This window comes from Phaethon lepturus, unplaced genomic scaffold, assembly GCF_000687285.1.
Source record: "Phaethon lepturus isolate BGI_N335 unplaced genomic scaffold, ASM68728v1 scaffold7712, whole genome shotgun sequence".
Taxonomy (NCBI): domain Eukaryota; kingdom Metazoa; phylum Chordata; class Aves; order Phaethontiformes; family Phaethontidae; genus Phaethon; species Phaethon lepturus.
Window position 1 is genome coordinate 68039 of NW_010525463.1, and position 19789 is coordinate 87827.

Genomic DNA, 19789 nt, shown 5'->3' on the forward strand with positions numbered 1-19789 from the left:
ACAGCCAGGGCAGCAGGACCACCATCTCCAGTGCCACTTAACTGTATGATTTGCTTAGTTGTACTGTGAAATTGCACTCTTATTTGTCACATTTGTCTTACTCGGTTCTTCTGCCTTCCTCCTTCCCTCAGATGCAGACTTCAGTTGCTAGGTTTCTGTTCTTCCTGTGTATACGCACAGCCTCCCAGTCTGAACAGTGCCAAGTGGTTAACCTCTTGCTTTGATTACTGTTATTTTTTTGGCTTCCACCTTCAATTCTTTACTACGCCCTATCTATTTAATTAAAAATGTACCTGCTACAATTCCATAATGTTGGGTTTTTTTAAATCTTCCAGCATCCATATTTTTACATTATTAACATTTTCAATCCTGAATTTCTGCCTTTTTCTTATGCTGTTTTTAATCAGGTATTTCACTCCCCTACTCTCCCATTCCCATCCCACCCTCTAAACGTCTTGCCAAAGCCCTCACCTTCATGCCCTACCAACAGAGGACTTGCCCATTTTTCACTGAGCATAAACACTACTTCTGTTCTGCTTTCTTGAAATCCGATTACAGAGCTGCAGTCAGTACTCTTAATCTGTTGCCATCTCTCTTCTACCAGGCTCATTAAAAAACCCCTTAATTTATAGTGTTTAAATATATGTATACATCAATAATTATCCTGTTATGATAAGCAGCATGAGCATAATGTCAACCTTTTCCACTTACTTTGATGAAAGTGTCATTTGAGCAGGTGGCTAAAAGATACTGACCACTTCTGTTATTGAACTGGCAGCAATTGACCTGCTCTGAGTGTTCTTCATATACACACCTACACTGGCCTGTTCTTGAATTCCAGATCTAGACAGAATTGAAGAATGAAAAAGACTTTTAAATATAAAGTACTTAATTTAAAAAAAATAAAATCTGTAAACTACGCTGAAACACAGATAAAGCCCTAAAACATTCTTAACACATGAAAAATGTTTTGAAGGTAAAGGGAAAGCTTATATCTTTACAATTCGAAACAAGAAGTTATGAGGAGAAAGGTCATAATTCAGATTAGAATATGATAAATACTGGAATTTCACCAAGGTTTTACTATAATACTGAGGAATTAAAAATTCCAAATAATTCATATGAAACAGAAAACAAAAGGATTATGGATACATTCATCTCATGTTATGGACGGGATTGGACTTACACATTATGTTCTACTTAAAAGAATCATCTGATAATACAAATAAAATCAGGGGTATGATGTTAACATTAAGCTTCTTGTTACATAATGTAACAAGTGAGGCTTTTCTGTTTGTCTGTTAAGTAGTGAATTATCCACATAAGATTTAAGACAGTTGAAAAACCTCTTAGTCTTAAGAATCTGCTCTACCTGAGTTGGTTAAAACTGAAGTCAGAATTATTAATTTGAAAAAAAAAAAAAAATTGTTCTCCTTTTCCTTACCTTCACTTTTTTATCAGCTGAACAAGTTGCTACAAATTCACCATCTGCAGAGAAAGCGCAACAAAGTATTTCATCATCATGAGCACTTATCTCCAGGAGTCTCTCTCCACTTTCTGCTTTAAACACCTAAAACAATAAACAATAAAGTCATATAACTAGCATACACTTTTAAAACACAAATATAAGTTTGCTTTCTCTCAAACAGCTCTCTTTATATAAGCTCTTCATAAAATTGGTTTACTTTTGAAAGCATTTATAATTTCAGGGAAATTAACATAATAATTATAAAAATATTTAATTTGACCTTCAATTGTGTAAGGATGAGAGGAGGGGAGAGAAATAGTGAAAACTGATTTTAAAAAAGATTTCTGTATGCAATGTGTTTCATTGCATGTAATGACATTTTTCTAAATGTCATTCAAAGTAATGACTTTTTCTACCCTCACTCTTCAAGCATAAATCCATGTCCTTTATCAGTTTTTTTTAATAGTAACTGCAAAACACTCTATCTATTAACAAATTCTAAACTATTCTTAAAACTACAAATTCCAGGGTTTTTTATATATATGATATATTTCTGTGGAAAGTAAGAATTTCAGCAGCAATTAATGATTTAGGGAACAAAGAAAAAAGTAGTAGTGAAAAGTCAAACAGGATGACACAAGTCTCAGTCTTAAGCTAATCAAAGGCAATAAAATGACAGTTGGGGAAAAGTATCATATATTAATCAATTTCCCAAAATTCTGGAATGTAACTTTACAATGAAGGGGGAGAGGGAAGGAACTTTTTCCTTCTTAGGTTACATACTGTAAATTGTTAAAACAAATCACAAGGTATTCTTTACAGCAGCATTCAAGATACTACAATTGTGAAGTCTCCAATTTCTCCTTTACTTTTTCTTTGCATGGGAGTACCAATGACAATGAAATGGTTTTATATTTGTTCGAATAAGAACATAAGTATTGAAGTAACAGGAAATCTACAGTTACAGTAAATTCTGTAGAATATCTGTTCTTAATCTAGCAATAATTATCTTTTTATTTTACAGGAACAGTAAAAGTAGCCTCAAAAGCTTAGGCCACTATTAGAAAAAACATGAATAAATTAAAAGTTAAACAACTGAAAAAAGGATTATTGCTAATTCTCCTATTACTTCTTCAACAAACATTTAATTTAAATGCAATCGCAATCCACAGATTTTACTTCTTTTTTGCATAGAAAATGAAGAGAAAAATAAGCAATCTGCAATCTCAATAAGGTTATTAAGTACAGAAGCCCAGCACAGTAACTTCAGCACAGCATAAAATGAGTACATCCACCAGGCATCTCCATAAGTGGATGTCATGATTACAACATTGGGAAGCCAGCAAATAAAATAAATAAAAACACAATAACAACACATTAAGTAGCCAAATGAACAGCAACTAAGCACCACTAATATTATTACTTTAGTACTCAACTTATCAAGCATCCAAAACAATACCAAAGGCTTGCAGAAAAGTTGTTCTTTTCCCTTACCTTTGGCTGTCTGGAATATGGGTACTTTACCAGGTTACTGGCTGGCTGATTGCTAGTTTTCTTGAGAGCTGGCTGGCTCCCCTCCAGGCAGACTGCTGGCAAATTTATATTAGTCACTTTCCTCTCTGTCTCCCCTATTTCACTTCCTAAGCACTTTGGGCCCACTTCCAATCTAATACTGTCCTTAACTTCAGGGGTTCATTTTTCTCCCAAGATTTATTTAATTAGTAAATACTCTTATGCAAAAGAAACACCGAGGTAGCATAATGTCCATTACCATTCCATAGAAATAGTAAAGCTGTAACTAAAACATCTTACTGTTTCTCAGTTATGTAGAAGGTCTAGTGTGACTGGGAATAACATTTTTGCAAACAAATACTCAATATACTTAGGTGCCTTACTTAAACTGTGAGCTCTTCTGTAGCATCTCACATTCACGTATTACAACAGTGAAGGTATAAACCCTGAAATCACAGTTTAGCTTTTGAACTAGAAGCTTGAACTTGAACTATTCTAAACATGCAACTTGATGTCTGTGTAATAATACATAAATAATATCTAAAATTCTTTTCAATCTTTTCTCTCCAATGTGTCCTAGACCCCTAATACCTCCACATAATAGCAAAAGAAAAGTGACAGGACCATTAACAAATGTTATCAAAATGGTACAAGCATCTCTTTTCACTCATGCATAGACATCTTACCTGAAGTGTTTTATCAGCTCCACATGATGCTATTCTTTGCCTATCCTTAGAAAAGCAGGCATGGTAAACTGCATCTCTATGTGGACGAACAACCAGACGGTAGAGGTTTTTCAAGGATTTTTTATTTCTACAGGGTAAGACAGTTCATTTTAGATGAGTAGGATTTCTTAGTGCCTTTTTATTATTCAAATTCCTCTATAAAAAGCTAACACTTTTTCTCACATCTTGAGCAGCAAGCTTTACAACAAATTAACCAACGAACCAACCCACTGTACCTCACCTCTCAGCCTTTACACTGAAGTAATAAGGAAAACACAAATTCCAACCTTCACTCAGAGTTTTTATTGCCCTCCAATAGTTACAGCTTAGAGATCAAGAAAGATAATATGTGCATGAGAAATTAACATGCTACTTCATGGGCAAAGCTGTTGCATTGCCGTCCTAATGACATTTTTATGATCTGATATATGCTATTTCCAAATATAAATTTCCTCCTGAGAATTCTTGTTCTCCTGCAGGTTCCTTTTCAAGCTTACTCAAAAACACTTATAAATTTGCTTAGATTTTAGTAAATTTACTGAATTTTCATAGCAATGGTTCAATTCTTATCACTAGACATTTAAATAAATTCTATGACTATCACTGCAGTTCAGTCAGAGATTAAGTACAGAATCTAACACACCTTAGATGACTCTTGCCTCACTTTAAGAAAAACTTGGAATTAGTAGCAATCATAACCATCCTGTTTAGCCAGATCTTAATACAGAAAGTTGTCACTGTAATAAGACGATTTTTGGTGATGAATAGGTTGTTACAAGATTCTTTTTTTTAGAGCCAAAATGAATCAACATACTTCAAGTTTTTATCTTTACCAGTTTCAGTCTTCATGCTTAGCATGTAAGTAATGTGTAAAACATCTCAAACAAAGCAGCTGCACTTTAGAATGAAAGCAATTTTTCACTGCAAAATACTTGACTCATCTAAGCCAATTTTTTTTTTTCATATTTTAATAAAGCTAAAATTGATGGTCAAGAGAAAAATGTATTCACCTACATATCCTACAGTCCAGTTTTAGAATCATCCCCTAGGATAGGAGACAAAAACATCAGTCTCTGTTCTGTTGATTTCAGCCCTGTTCTTCAGCGTAAGTCTCCCACACCCATATGAAAGCCCTGAACTACTTGGAGATTGACTCTTCTGAATTGTGCAACTTGCAAGTGTTTTTATTAGAATTCCATTAGCTATACAAAATAAAATAACCAACTATTAAAAAACCTGAATTCAAGTATACTTGGATTAACCTGCCTAGTTATTACCACAATTACCTGATACAGAGTCATTATGTTTTGTAACCACCAAGTACTGCAGATACCAGAACAGAAAACATCAAATAGAAGAACCTAACAGAGACAGTTACATGGTCAGATGACTACCAGACTATGCTGAAAAAATATTTAGATATGTATGTTTTTTCCTTTAACAACTTCCAAAAATATGAAAACAGCAAAAAATTTGTTTAAATAGGAGAGATTTCAAGATTGGGTAGAGATTATAAGGCCTTTTAATATTTCCCATCTCATCACTTTCAAAAACTTTGCTAGTTAACACAAATGCTAAGAAATATATGACAGAAAACATAAAACCCTACTGTACCATACCCAATATTTGCACTACAATTCTAAAACTTTAAAAAAAAGTATTTAAAGAAGTTTCAAAGTATCTTATTTTCATCTTTGTATAGTTATTCAAAAGGAACAATCATTAAGTACAGAGGTAAATATATTCCACTATTTATTTCTATGTAATTATCACTTATTTGTGGCCTTAACATATACGGAGTTCCCCTCCTCCCACAAGTTCTTGAAAATTATTTCACTTTCTTTCCCCAGAAAAAACATAGCAGTTCTTGAAAAGGTACTTATATTAGCCATGTATCGTATTTAGCTATACATTAAATTATTTTGTTGGATCAAGGGATCAGCAGATAGACTGCAGCTACTTACATCCATTCCAAATAAAATGCTCCTGTTTCTCTTTGAGCATGTAGCTTGGCTTGTTGATACACCTCTGATGTCTCTGGTCGGCAAAGACCTAGTTGTATAATGTCAGGAAATGGCTGCCGTCCAAGAAGGTGCCCATTTAAAGACAGAAATTCTTGGAAGTTCTCACGTACTGTGCTATCCTATGTACAGAACAGATAATATTTGATAGCACAGAAAGTGCATTTTTTTTCTTAAGTGCCCTTTGCTTCTTTAATTTCCTCTACAGCTAATATTCTTACAGAGGCACTTAGTTTTATTTTTCTGTTTAGTTCTGTCAGCAAGGATGTATGATAGACTGAAATATTTCATTATCCTATTCAGGAAAGCGTATTATCTCTATTTTTCAAATAAAGGATATGGGCAACAGTGCTTTACTCAATAAGCAGTCAATGTGAAATATCAGAAAGACTATTCCAAGTGGCCAACAAAATGCTACACCTCATCAAAAGCAGAGTACCATATGTACCTTCCATTAGCTATTGTTCACACCTTAGTTATTGAGTTCCATGGTCAATTATTTAGGCACACACTGAAGTTACAACTAAAACTGAAAACTAAGTTTTCTTCATTTTTCTCTTCTCCAAGTTTAACTTGGTACTGGATTTATGTTTCAGCTTTTTTAAGCTTTCTCTATATCTCCCATATATACATAAAAGTAACAAAATACAATTAAACATGGAGAAATATATTTGGAACAGACTGATCATTTACCTTTCAGTATCATACCTTTTGATCCAGGATTGAGCTATATTCTACATATTCATGAATCAGATGAGCAGGCCCTACCAATTCAGTTTTAGCTTTAATCCAATCTAGAGAAAACATAAGATCACAGAGTTCCTACAAGAAATACAAATTTAAGTTTAGAGCACGAGTTCCACAACAGAATCTACTTAACAGGAAAAAGAAAAGCACAGGAAATACATTAGGTATTTAATGTGCTTTGGTACAATTGTCTCCAGTTAAAAATTTAGGCAATTTCCTATTTCCAGCATCTAACTTGATTAGGTATGAAAACTCTGGGTATAGAAGGCTAGGAAGGCTTTGCATTTGTTTTAATGCAAAGGACTGCTCTTTGATACAGCTAGTCAGAGAAGGGATGGGGGTACAAAGCAAATCTTGACTTTTGTCACAAGACCCGGTTTAAGATACAACTCTGAAAAAGCTTCTTGTAGTCCAGTGTGGCAAAGATCACTCTGCTAATAGTAATTTGTTGTTCTTCCTAACAAATGAATTTCAAGGAAAGCAAAAAAAAATCTGTTATAGTTGCCTCTAACTTAGAAATGAAAAAGCTACTTAAGAGGCAATCAGAAACTGCAAATAGAATTAATAGAATAGAATAGAGCAGAATATTTCAGTTGGAAGGGACCTACAATGACCAATGGTCCAACTGCCTGACCAATTCAGGACTGACCAAAAGTGAAAGCATGTTATTAAGGGCATTGTCCAAATGCCTCTTAAACACTGACAGGCACAGGGCATTGACCACCTCTCTAGGAAGCCTGTTCCAGTGTTTGACCACCCTCCTGGTAAAGAAATGCTTCCTTAATGTCGAGACTAACACTCCCCGCCGCAGCACAGCTTTGCGCCATTCCCACATGTCCTATCACTGGATACCAGGGAGAAAAGACCAGAACCTCCCTCTCCACTTCCCCCTCCTCAGGAAGCTGTAGAGAGCAATGAGGTCACCCCTCAGCCTCCTTTCCTCGAAACTAAAGTCCTTAGCCTTTAGTCCTCATAGGACATGTCTGGTGCTGTTGGGTTGACAGTTGGACTTGATGACTAAAGGTCTTTTCCAAACTACTGATTCTATGGTATTATGTCTTCCAGTCTTTTCACCAGCTTTGGTGCCCTCCTCTGGACACATTCGAGTACCTTAACATCCTTAAACTGTGGGGACCAGAGCTTCACACAATACTCAAGGTGAGGCTGCACGAATACTGAATACAGCAGGATAATCACCTCTTTTGACCGTCTGGTTCTGTTGTGTTTGGTGCACCCCAGGATGCTGTTTGCCCACCTGGCTGCCAGGGCACACTGCTGACTCAAATTGAGCCTGCTGTCAATCAGCATGCCCAGACTGCGTTCTGCAGGGCCGTTCTCCAGCCACTCCTCTCCCAAGTTACGCTTGTGCTCAGCATTATTCTGTCCTCGGTGCAGAATCCAGCATTTAGACTTGTTAAATTTCATCATTGCCCAATGCTCCAATCTATCTAGATGCCTCTGCAAGGCCTCTTGTCCCTCTAGAGGGTCAACAGCATCTCCCAGTTTGGCATCATCAGCAAACTTGCTAATGGTGCATTCAACTCCTACATCCAGATCATCAATCAATATATTGAACAGAACTGGCCCTAGAATTGAACCCCGAGGAACACCACTGCTGACTAGTCACCAGCCAGACATAGCCCCATTTGCTACAATCCCGCTGAGCCCTGCCATTCAGACAGTTCTTCATGCAGCGCACAATGAACATGCTCATCCCACAGCTGGACAACTTGTCTAGAAGGATGCCGTGAGGGACAGTATCAAAAGCCTTACTAAATTCCAAGAAAACTACATCCACTGCCTTCCCTTCACTGGGTGACCTTGTCATAGACGGCTACCAAATTAGTTAAACAGGACTTTCCCTTTGCGAAGCCATGTTGACTGTGCCAGATGATTGCATCATTCTTTAAATGCTTTTCAACAGTACCCAGTATAATCTTCTCCATAATTTTTCCAGGAACTGAGGTTAGTAGTTCCCTGGGTCTTTCCTCACACCCTTCTTGTAAACTGGAATAACACTGGGTACCTTCCAGTCAGCAGGGACCTCCCCAGACTCCCAAGACCTATGGCAGATCCTGTCATAACACCTGCTAGCCCCTTCAGTACTCTGGGATAAATCCCACCAGGCCCCATAGACCTGTGAACACTCAGCTGATACAGCTGGTCCCTTACAATTTCAGTGTCCACAAATGGAAAGTCACTTTTCCCACACCTGTAGTCCTTTGACTCAGGGGACCAGGCAGCCCAAGGTCTGTCAGTATTATTAAAGACAGAGGCAAAAAAAATCATTGAATGCCTCTACTTTTCTTTCATCCCTACTAGTAAGATGGCCATCTTCAACAAGTATCAGTCCAATGTTTTCTTTAGATCTCCTCTTGCTATTAATTTACTTTAAAAAGTCCTTCTTGTTAAAAAAAAACATACTTGCTAGGATAAGAAAAACTGCTTAGAGACAACACTGCACAGGCTCAAAGTATATTCCAATTTAAAATCAGTAAATACTGCAAGGATTAAAAGATTACCATGGTTAAACAGAAAAAGAATACCTCCTGTCTTTATTACCCTTCCAACAAATAGAAATCATGTCTAAATAATGAGAAATAAGCAACATAAAGAGCGTAAGCTCTGGGAAGCATACAGTTATAATGAGAACTCTGAGAAGCTGATTCTACAAAAGGTGGAAAGGCTAAAAATAAAAACATTTTTCCAATACATTGAAGTTAACGAGACTGAGATAATGAAATAAGTATGATCCAAAAAATGTAGATTTGTAGCCCACACAATTATGAAGGTTCCTCTAAGATACAAGTACACAAAGTGTATTTTATATAATGATTCAGATGAACTGCCTCAGAAGAGGTTCAACTGAAAAGGTTTGAGTACATGTGAAATAAAGCAATTAGCAACCAGGACCAAATGCTATTCAAGGCAAAAATTCTAAAAGACATTCAAGTGAAACTACTGAAGTATTAATCTTGCTGCACAATTTGCATCTTGTACTAGCTCAGTACCCAAAGAACAGTAGGTGGCAAAAATGACAGCAATTTTTAAAGGCACCAGGGCAATCCTGGGAACAAGAGGTTTGCCCATCTAACTCTTGCTAGGTTTTTTTATGGCTGTTGAAATCTGATAATACAGAGAATGAACTTTCACACATAAATCAGTATAACATAAGAGGAAAAAACTGACAAGACTTCTGTAGAAAAAAGTAACTACTCCAATCGAATTCTCTGAAAAAAAAAATCAATTGACCTGTATTATCATAAAATAAAGTGAGCCTGGGTTTTCAAAAAAGTTTAGCAAATATTTCTTATCAAAGGTTCTTCAAAAGGAAGAGAAAAACAGAAGCTACTATGATACAAAATATTCTCAAGAAGTGGTTGAAAAGACAAGATTCCAAGGGTAGAAATAAAGTAGTTTTCATAGCAGATAGCGATTATCAGTGGAATCCCTAAGGGACTCTGTGTTGAGCGTTTACCTATCTGCACAGAAGCCTGGGAGAAGAGAGGTTCAAGTGGGAAAAAGCCTGGGGGGAAAGGCATGGGTAAGGGTGGGTCAAGAAGGGAAAGACAGGACACTAGTCAGAACTCACCTTCTGCATGTTGGCACCAGCCATGTGATATGCTAGAAAGTTATACCAGTACATGCAATCCTCTTGAGATGGAACAGGTGTATTAAGTTTGTAATATTTCTTGTACTGATTTACTATGTTTTTATGTAGCTCCTACAATGTGAATCAAAACATGCTTTCAGTTAATACTATACCAAGGTATGGACGGGTTTCAGTATTGAGGAATTACAATTATATTATTAATACTATATTTTATATAGTATTGAGGAATAATATTATTATTTCTGAATCATAATACGTCAACAAAAGAAATAAGAAAAGCTTATCTTCCAAAACTGTACACTTAACCTAATTTATTGCTTAAAACTTCTCCAGAAACATTCTATGGATATTAAAAGACAGAAAAGCAAGCTGTTAACCTTACTTCTTAGGTTGAGAACAGCTATCAAATCACTCTTCACATTAAATGTAGGTAGCCAAAAAAAAGGACCCTTATGTATGTAGATCTAAAGCAAGTCTAAAAACTTGCATTTTCTTACTATCTACTCTTTCTGGCCCGTCCTTCAGAACTGATAAATTTACTCAGCCCAACTTACAGGTCCTCTCCCTGCAAGTATTGCCTTAAATTGAAAAAAAAGGAGTAAAAAGCACTTCTCTGTATTAAAGAAGAAACTTCCTATTGTGGTAGGGTCTTGATGCCTTTGGAATTGTCAGTGGAACATTCCATGTCTTCCTGGAAATGTCCTTGACAGAGATATAATGGATATAGAGTCTTTTCTCAGTTTAGTTTCTTAGCTCCAAATGGAACCAATCATGAAATCACTCCACAGTTTCAAGTAGAAAACAACTGGTTTTAATTAGTTTAGCTTCATTGTGGACCTATTCTATCAAACTACCCTGGATACTATTTAACAAAGGAACATTTTCTGAAGAATGCCCAGTTTTGGAGAGTAAAGTTTAAAGTAAGCAGATTAGTCAATACCCTACCGGAAGCTGGTTGCGATTCTTCTCTGTAAGAAAGTCAAGCTGAAGATCATGTAAATAATAATGGAATGACTTCCCGTTACGATCACAGAACAATAGTGATTTGTTAACAAATTCCTGTAGTATATCTTCAACTTCTTCAGTTTCCATATCCCAAAGAATACAGAGAACCTAAAAATATGCACATTAAAACAGAAAAGAATCAGAACTAAGGGGTAATATAATTTGTGTGAATATCAGAAAAGGCTAACAATTAACTGACAACAAAATACATACTAACAAATATAGACATATTACAAATGGCAATAAATTCAGTATGTTACCAATTCTTCCATACCAACCTATAGGACAGATAATACAAGTCATTCCCATCTTCTGTCTATTTGTACTAATTTATGGTGATCGTATCTTTTTCTTAAAGCAGAGAAATTTCATAAGAGAGCTTAATTACAATTTAATTAAAGAGCTATATATGGAATGCACATTAAACTAACATTATGAATACATTTATTCAGTTACAATTTTTTAGTTTCACTACTGACAGTAAAAGTCATGATACAATAATGGACCCAACCTACTCAACCTAGCAATTACTACTAAGTTACACATAAGTTATACAGAACAATTATAGATCTTATGACTTCTTTAAAGTTATTGTTTGTATCTCACTAAAAATGATGAGATTTATGCATTGCCTTAATTATTATTATTATTACCTTAGTAGGTACTCTATCATCTTTTGGGAGGATAGAGAGGTCTTTATAGTAGTCTTTATAATTGTCATTCAGTTGCTCAACACTTATGGACATTGCTTCATCAAGGGCTTCATAATCATAAGAAGAAGATTTTCTTATTCTTTTAAATTGCTTATTCTGAAGCTGTTTGAGATAGTATTCCCAACGACTAGGGAAGTCTCGTAATAATGCACCTATCAAGGATATCACAAGAGGAGAACCTGAAGGAAAAGATTAATTTAATCTTAGAGTTTTTCAAGGAACACAATCCAACAGTTTAGTCAAGTGGTTGAATAAATCCAGTAAATTTCCTGATACATTGATTAAATTCTTGAGGTGTGGAGAACAGACAAACAAAATACGTCATCCATGTAGACATCTACAAACTCACCAAATTTAAGTGTAATGGGGAGTAGAGGGAAGATACCCTGAAGAAAAATACTCAAAAATCAATGTGAGACACTTCTATTAGTTTAAAAAAACAACAAAGTGCATTTAATAAGCACTTGTGTTTTACTTAAGGCTTACAGTATTAAAGAATGTTCCCTCCTCTAACTGTTAAGTCAAAACCTAGAAGAAAAAAATAAATTTGGTGGTAAATGGTATGTTAAAGAGCGGCAAGTATACCTTTACATTCCCTTACAAGGCAGTTCGCTTGTTCTGGCAGTTCTGATATTTTCATATTCACAAATAGCGATAAAATCTCCAGTCCTTTCTCATGTGCTAGTCCACTTTCCACATGAACCTCATATTTATTGCCTAGACACAGAAACATGGGAAAAATTTAAAAGAATGTAAAAAATCCTATGGAAATTGAGAGTATTTTCCAAGCAAAATCTGGAGCAAAGGACCTGGCTCATGATTTTTTGCGTAGTATTTCATAAGCTTAATACTAAGACGACTATAAATTCTACTTAGGAGAGTCAAGGTTGCATTAGAGAGACCAAAAAATTAGACTACAATCTAGTAACTACAAATGCATTATGGGCATGTTATAGCAGTGACTGCTTAATAGCGTAGAGATAATCAGTCTAATAGCAGCAGTGTCACAGAGGTTAATTTATCCTGTTAAGAATCATTGCACTCTTCAGCGTAGACATACAGCTTTCAGGATTAGTGTATCACATTTTTTTCACAAAGATCATAAAGTCTTACAGAGCAGAATTCTAAAACTTTGCCACTTGTGCACAAATTGATAAGACATTGATTCTAGCAGATTCTTTTAAAAGTTTACAATAACAAATTGCATACATATACACACACAATGTGTGATGCAGGAGAGGAAACACTTCCTTACCAGCCACAGCATCTGTTACACTCCTGTCCCTGCTGGTGATAAGAACCTGACATTGATTATCAAATGCTTTTAATACCCAGGAATCCCAAATGTCATCCAGGATCAAAAGAGATCTAGTGCAAGAAGAAATATTGCAGATTTCAGATCAACTATTAGTGCTTAAATACATTATTGCATTTTAATAATGAAAGAACATTTTCAGAATCCACAATGTATTACTACATAATTCTTTGTATTGATATGTAAAATATCTTGAGGGCATTAAACGCTGTGCAAGAAAGCTGAATGAAAGTACCTAAAAAAATTTTTTACCATTTATTGCTTTATAGCTACAATTGAAGCGTAAACAATAGTTTTGAGAAACATTTCCATTACTAGATGCCAAGGAAAAACAGAAACATTTACTTGTTTTTTCACATTATTAGACATCATAGAAGGAAAAAGTTGCATAGGACTAGATAACAACACTGCTTGACACCAGCTAGTGATAAGCTTTGTGGGGGAAACTATTTCAGTGTCAACTTTTGACTTGAGAGTTTTCAGTTTTGTTCTTTTATCTCAAGAAGGCTATATGACACTAATCCTCTTGTGAAGGAATTGTCTTGGATGCTGAGGCTCTTTTTACATAAACAACATTTTATAGCGACTACATATTCAAATCCTATGGCTAGTCACATTTGTAGGTTACTACATGGAATCTCACCAGAATAACGTATAATATCAGACTTCCCTACCCCTGCCTATATCTGACAAAGTTACTGAAAACTGTTTTTAAAAGGTTGATTCCAAGGGAGCGAGTAGTAAAAAACATTGGCTGGCAAGTAGATTTATGAAAAGAAATACCAGTTTTTTGCATTCTGTGTATTTTGTGGAGGAAAGAAAGTTACTGAAACCCACTCCTGGAAATTGTTTGCATTTACTGCCTTTTTTTTTTTTCTAAAAGGCAGTAAATGCAAACAATTTTTTAGTGTAGTTTTCAGCTACACTAGTCATTGGTTAAACTGTCCAATTCCCACTGAAGCATACCAAGACTTCCACATTTTTCTTCAGCTAAACAACACTTATGCCATCAATGTTTATAAATAAGGATTTTATCCTTCATAAACAAATGCATACACATTATACCACGTTTTCAAAGTTGCGTATAAGTCTTGGATACCTATATCTCATTTTTATACAATTCCTCTATTAACATCCTTTTGATAAGTCAGAGGGTTTACAAGAATACTTAATTCTCAATAATCAAAAGAATAATCAATTCTTGCCTCTTTTCCTTGAGGTACAGTCATTCTCTGCAGTACTCCTATCTAACACCTGTTATTTTATCTTGAAACAGATTAATGAACATTGTCAGGCCAACAGCATCCTACACGAGATATCTGGAAGTCTATAAGGAAGACATTGCCACAGCTGGCATTGAAATGCCCTCAAATAAAACCGAGTGCCTAACTGTTTGCAAAGCTGGCATCTTCTCTTTTCCCCTTAGTTTCCTCAGCATACAGGTGCTCTTTTGACAAAACACAGTAAGTACCTCTTAAATAAGTTACTTTGTGCACTATAAACAATATAGTTATAGCATAGTATATCAACCATGTTAGGCTGTCATGTTACTTGGCTATACAGTAGCACACAGTTCTCCTTAGGAGAGACTGTGATGTTGTGCATGAATTAAACATCCAAATTCTTCTGTACTGAAGAGTTTTGTTTTGTTTTTTAACAAACAAAAAAATAACAAGAATTGTGTCAGTGGAGACAACCCCTTAACATACTTCAGGGAAACCTGCACTTTCAATTCAAAGTGTCTTGTTTGCACTTTTCATGTAAGACTTCCACAAAACATGAAAGATTTCTTGTGGAGGACCTGGCAGTGTTTTTCAAGTCTTTTCTTTGCAAGAAAGACTTTTTTTCCTGTACAAAAATACCAGTATTCTTCTACTCTATGTCATCTATAAAGATCACAAGGTTGGAGTATTATTCCTGAGATATCTCAGAAGCAGGTTTGTTTAGTTTAGTACAGACTGTCCCAGGGAGTAATCAAATCCTCAATAGCAAAAACTATTGCTCAAAGATGAAAAAAGCTGTGCAGTGACTGAGATGCTGCCTGATTAAATCAAGTCACTTTTCCTGAGGTTTGAAAACAACTGGCTTCTTGATGATCATACCATGGATCATACCATGGACACCTGCTTTCCCTTTGATAACCCTAGACCAAACACTTTAAAAAGGTACCAGCTGTTCCGAAACAGAAAAATTTTCTGCAGTGATACACACCCTTTTACTACTGTATGATCCTCACACATCAGTGAGGCATTCTACATACACAAGAAGAACATTGAAAGTTAAAGCAATTATTTCCAACTGTTCATTCCCAACCTTCATTATTCAACAACTAATAATTTTTCAAGTGGATCTGACTCCTGCACAGGTGTCTAACATATTTCATTAGCAAAAGCCTTATTAGCTTACTAAATATATCCAGGAAAAGCCTTCAACACGTCCCTTAAGTTACTCCACTAAAAAAAAAACCCAAACATCTAAACAGGGACAGAGTTATACAATGTATATTATACATCTGCCTCTAACATCTATTTACCTTTCAGCTTTTGTACACTCATCTGAACTTACTTATTCTTTTAAGTAAGTAATTAAGCAAGTACGTAATTTAGGAAATTTTAACAAGAACCCCTACAAAAGAATTAAAAATATAGAAGTATTGTTAGCTTCACCTTGACTAAGACTTCCTAATTATCTACAGTAAAACAGAAAAAGGGGGAGCAAAAAATGGAAGTTAGGAAATTGGTTTTAAAAAAAAATACACACCACGGAGACATGTAGCCACAACACAGACAACTTAGAAGATTACATCAAAGTTACTCTGCCAAGTTTTATCAGTTAAAAGAATAGTGTTTCATTTTACTGACACCACCTGGGATACTTGCGTAGCATCAACAAACGAAGACGATCTTTAGCCTCCTCAATGTTAAGTGGTGGCCTTTGTGAAAGAGCAGAGTCATGTTCTAATCTACTACAGAGATTCTGAAGCTTTATTAGGAGCCCTGCTTTGTCCTGTTTTCCCACAGAGATCCAGTGAACTCCTCCTGGAAAATAATCTAACACAAAAAGCAATATTAATTATGCTGTACATTTAAAATTAGAAATATTTAATAGCAGCTTACAATAACAATCAGTAACTCAATTTCAATTAAAACACATAACTGTAAAGTCTATTGCAAGCCAACCGTGCAACTCTATCATTAATACAGAAGGATGGTTCTACAAGACCACTATTTGATATTTTTAAAGGAACAGGATCTGTAGGGCAAGTTCCCACAGAAAATCCACACTGCCACTGATGCTGTCATCCCTCTCCTCTACACACCTTCCTGCCTGTCCCTTGACAACCCCTTCTGTACCCATCTTCCTGCTAGTCTGACTTAGCATTTACTTTTTTCACCCTGTACTACTGCCGGAGTTCAGAGTCTGAGATGTGAAAATTATCCCAAAGCAGTGAACAAGAAGGCATCTAGAAGAGTCAGCTGCAGGAGAGGATGCTGTAGTTTCTATCCCTACACCTTGTGTTATAATGTCCAAGTCCCACTTTCACCTCCAAGTGTCCTATGCAGGGGGGCGTGGGGGGGTATGGAAAAAAAAAAAATCCTTAAATGGTTTTATTTATGATCTGCTTTAAGCTAAAGTGATACTAGTGTAATTACCACAAATGCCTGCCATTATTAGAATATAGGCAAAAGTTAGAAGAAGATTTTTTTAAATTCACATAGCAAGGGGAAGAGTCTGAGGACTTAACAAAAAATGCCCAGGAGAAATATAAACTAAATATGACTATTTTGCACTAACAGAAATAACAATTTCAAGTTAATTACGGATGTATCTACTCTCATAAAACCAAAGCAGACTTCAAAGTGAAAAGTTATTCAGAATCTTTTCCCATAAATTTGTAAAATATTTAGTAATCGTAGAGCACTAAATGGTTATGAAAGCTTTAAGTTGCAAGAAAATATTTCAGAAGCACAAAAGGAATTTAGAAACCTAAATCCTAAATTACTTACAAGATGACATAAGATACTTTGCCATATGCATATATTTGTAGTAATTTTTATAAAAATATAGAAGTTTTTCTAAAAGTACCTTCTAGCAGCTGATGATCCCTCAAAGCTTCTGCTGTTAAAACAGTCTTCCCACAACCTGCCATTCCATAAACTGTGACCCAGCCTGGATCACTTCCCAAGCAGCACAGTTTCTGTTTAATAGCATCTACCAGTTCTGGCCGAGTGACAAACACAACTGGTCTCTGTGGTACACCTCCTTCGCAGAGAATTGTCTTGACTAAAATTAAGAAACAAGAAAATAAAAAGTAATTTCTAAATGTGATGCCTCTTCATACCAAACAACTCCCCATCCCAAATAACTGGCTTCCCCCACAAACTTCCCCCCTAAATTTGTATGTCACATACAAACGCTCTAAAAACTACTAGATTTGCAACACCAAATACTGAAAAAGTATTGCTTTTTGGAAATTACTTAACAGGTAACTAGGTTCCTATCTAAAATAGTGTCCCAATTAATAACTACATTTTCTGCAAGCTAGTTACATCAATCCCTAGAATTGAAAAGATAATAAAGAGCTCCAGTAAAAACTGTGGCAAACACAGGAGATTAACATTACTATACCCAACTATAAAGTCATTTCCTCAGCCTGAAGTTACCGCCCCATGGATGTGGCAGAAAAGAAACAATGCTGTGTAAGGCTTTTACTTTGCAGTTAACAGCACAGCATTGTGGTCCAACGATTTAAGCTAGAATAACACAACTTGCAATAGAGCAGGGAAAAAATAGCAGGAAAGGAAAAGTGCACTTTATCTGTCCACAAATTGGCCACATGCAGTGCCATATAATACTGATAGGCTTTGGGAAATCTTACGCAGGTAATCAAAATTCCACATGTCTATGACACTTCTTAAAATGCAGAGTGACAGTAAATATGGCAATTAGTCATATGCAGCTAGAAGGTGCTTCTCATTAGAAACTACCAAATCATTTCATGTCATTCAAAGATGATACTGATGACACCATAGGTGAGTTAGGAACTTATGTAGGGCAACTAAAAGATCTGGTGGAGAGAATTAAGCAACCTAATAACCAGATCAACTAATGGAATGTAGGCTGAGAGATTACAGATTATGCTTCAAGAGAAATGTCAGAATTTTGGAGGCTACAACTTTTTTATGTTAGATTCACTTCTTTAATATATACAATTAAGAGTCTCTCTGTCACCTACAACAAAAATGTTACAATTTTGAGAAAACAGAGCACGTTTCAGGTTTCCTGTCTTTTAAAATAAACATTACTAAATATGAACATTTTCAAGATGACCTATGAAAGTCATAACTGTTGTAACTCCCCCACCATATTAAATACATGAAATACAGAAATACTGACTACTGTACTACCAAAACCAGTGAATGCACCACCTACTCCTTTTTCATTGCAACAGGTATTATAGACAGACACTGAGTAAGGAATAAAAAACCCACAACCTGTCTTTACTTTCAAGCACAGGGATTGCTTTAGTTATACTGACCGTATGAAGTCATTCCATCCATTGAACTCTTTCCATTACCAGAGGAGATGGCAGGGATGCCATCCTGAAGCAGCGCAGCAAGATCTCTGTACCCTTCATGAAGTAGCGCATTATAGAAGGATCTATATGAATTATTATCTTTTGTAAGAATAATGTTTATTAGCATAGCTGCTCGCTCTTTCTGTGTAGTCTAGGAAAAAAACATTAAAAAGGATGTTATACAAAACTAAAAGACCTTAGAAATCATTTAATCTACCACTCTGTCAATTATAGACTGTTTATAGTTACAGAAATAGCCTTTAACTTGACCAAGCCCTTAACTCAACCTTATGAAGTGCAATAAAAACTGCATGCTAGGCATACGCTTAAGAATTTGCTGCATCCAGGAATGAGATAGACAGAAATTGCTATGTTTAAAAAGGATGATAAAACATGTGAGTAGACCAGGAAGACAAATAACAGTGAGAGACGATTCTACCTGTTGTTTCACTCTCTCCTCCTCCTGTAATGTTAGTACTTCATCAGAAATCATACGATCCATAATGTAAGAGGTCTTGATGTCTTTTTCCAATGCTTGGCGATTCATAAGTAAGTAATTTCTACTCCTGACATCCATATTTCTTCAGTGTGAAAAACAGGAAAAAAGAAAAAAAAAAGTCAAGTCAGAAGCATCATATAACTTACCAGTACAATGACAAAAGTTTTAAAATACCTTATGAATTTTGCTTTTAAAGTCAGAAAAAATAGTAGAGCAGCTGCATTAGTGGAAAATACAGTAAATCTTCAGGTAAGCTCATACTACAAACTGTAGAAAGCTTAAAAAATTTAGGGGGTGGGTTTTTTTTTTTTTACTTTCTGTCTTGATAAAGAGACTTTGATACTACTGTTATATGAATTTAATTATACTGTTTATGACTCACTAGTCTAGCTTGGCTGGACACTACAGTAACATCAAGCAAACACTAGGGAAATCTAATATCATTCCTTTCAACAGAGTAAAAAAAGGCATATTAATAGTTACGTTGTAATAGTTCACTAACTACTGTGAATATGAATAGTACTCTTGAAATATTATTTAGATGCCATATGCTATTATGTTTAATAAAAATACCCAGCTGAGTATTATTATAA

At 35.4% G+C, this 19789-nt stretch overlaps 1 protein-coding gene across 1 annotated transcript in view; it reads right to left on the reverse strand.

Moving 5' to 3' along the window:
• Positions 1–19274, reverse strand: part of APAF1 (apoptotic peptidase activating factor 1) — a 33898-nt gene extending 14624 nt beyond the window's left edge. Inside the window, exons 1-14 of the mRNA XM_010282741.1 lie at positions 19137–19274; positions 18659–18848; positions 17206–17403; positions 15986–16169; positions 13060–13172; positions 12390–12521; positions 11745–11983; positions 11032–11199; positions 10066–10197; positions 6435–6548; positions 5670–5848; positions 3667–3793; positions 1445–1570; positions 712–843 (exon numbers count right to left, since the gene is read on the reverse strand). Of these exons, the coding sequence (XP_010281043.1) occupies positions 712–843; positions 1445–1570; positions 3667–3793; positions 5670–5848; positions 6435–6548; positions 10066–10197; positions 11032–11199; positions 11745–11983; positions 12390–12521; positions 13060–13172; positions 15986–16169; positions 17206–17403; positions 18659–18848; positions 19137–19274 (2172 nt within the window). The remainder of the gene's footprint in view (positions 1–711; positions 844–1444; positions 1571–3666; positions 3794–5669; positions 5849–6434; positions 6549–10065; positions 10198–11031; positions 11200–11744; positions 11984–12389; positions 12522–13059; positions 13173–15985; positions 16170–17205; positions 17404–18658; positions 18849–19136) is intronic.
• Between the last annotated feature and the right edge of the window lie 515 nt (positions 19275–19789).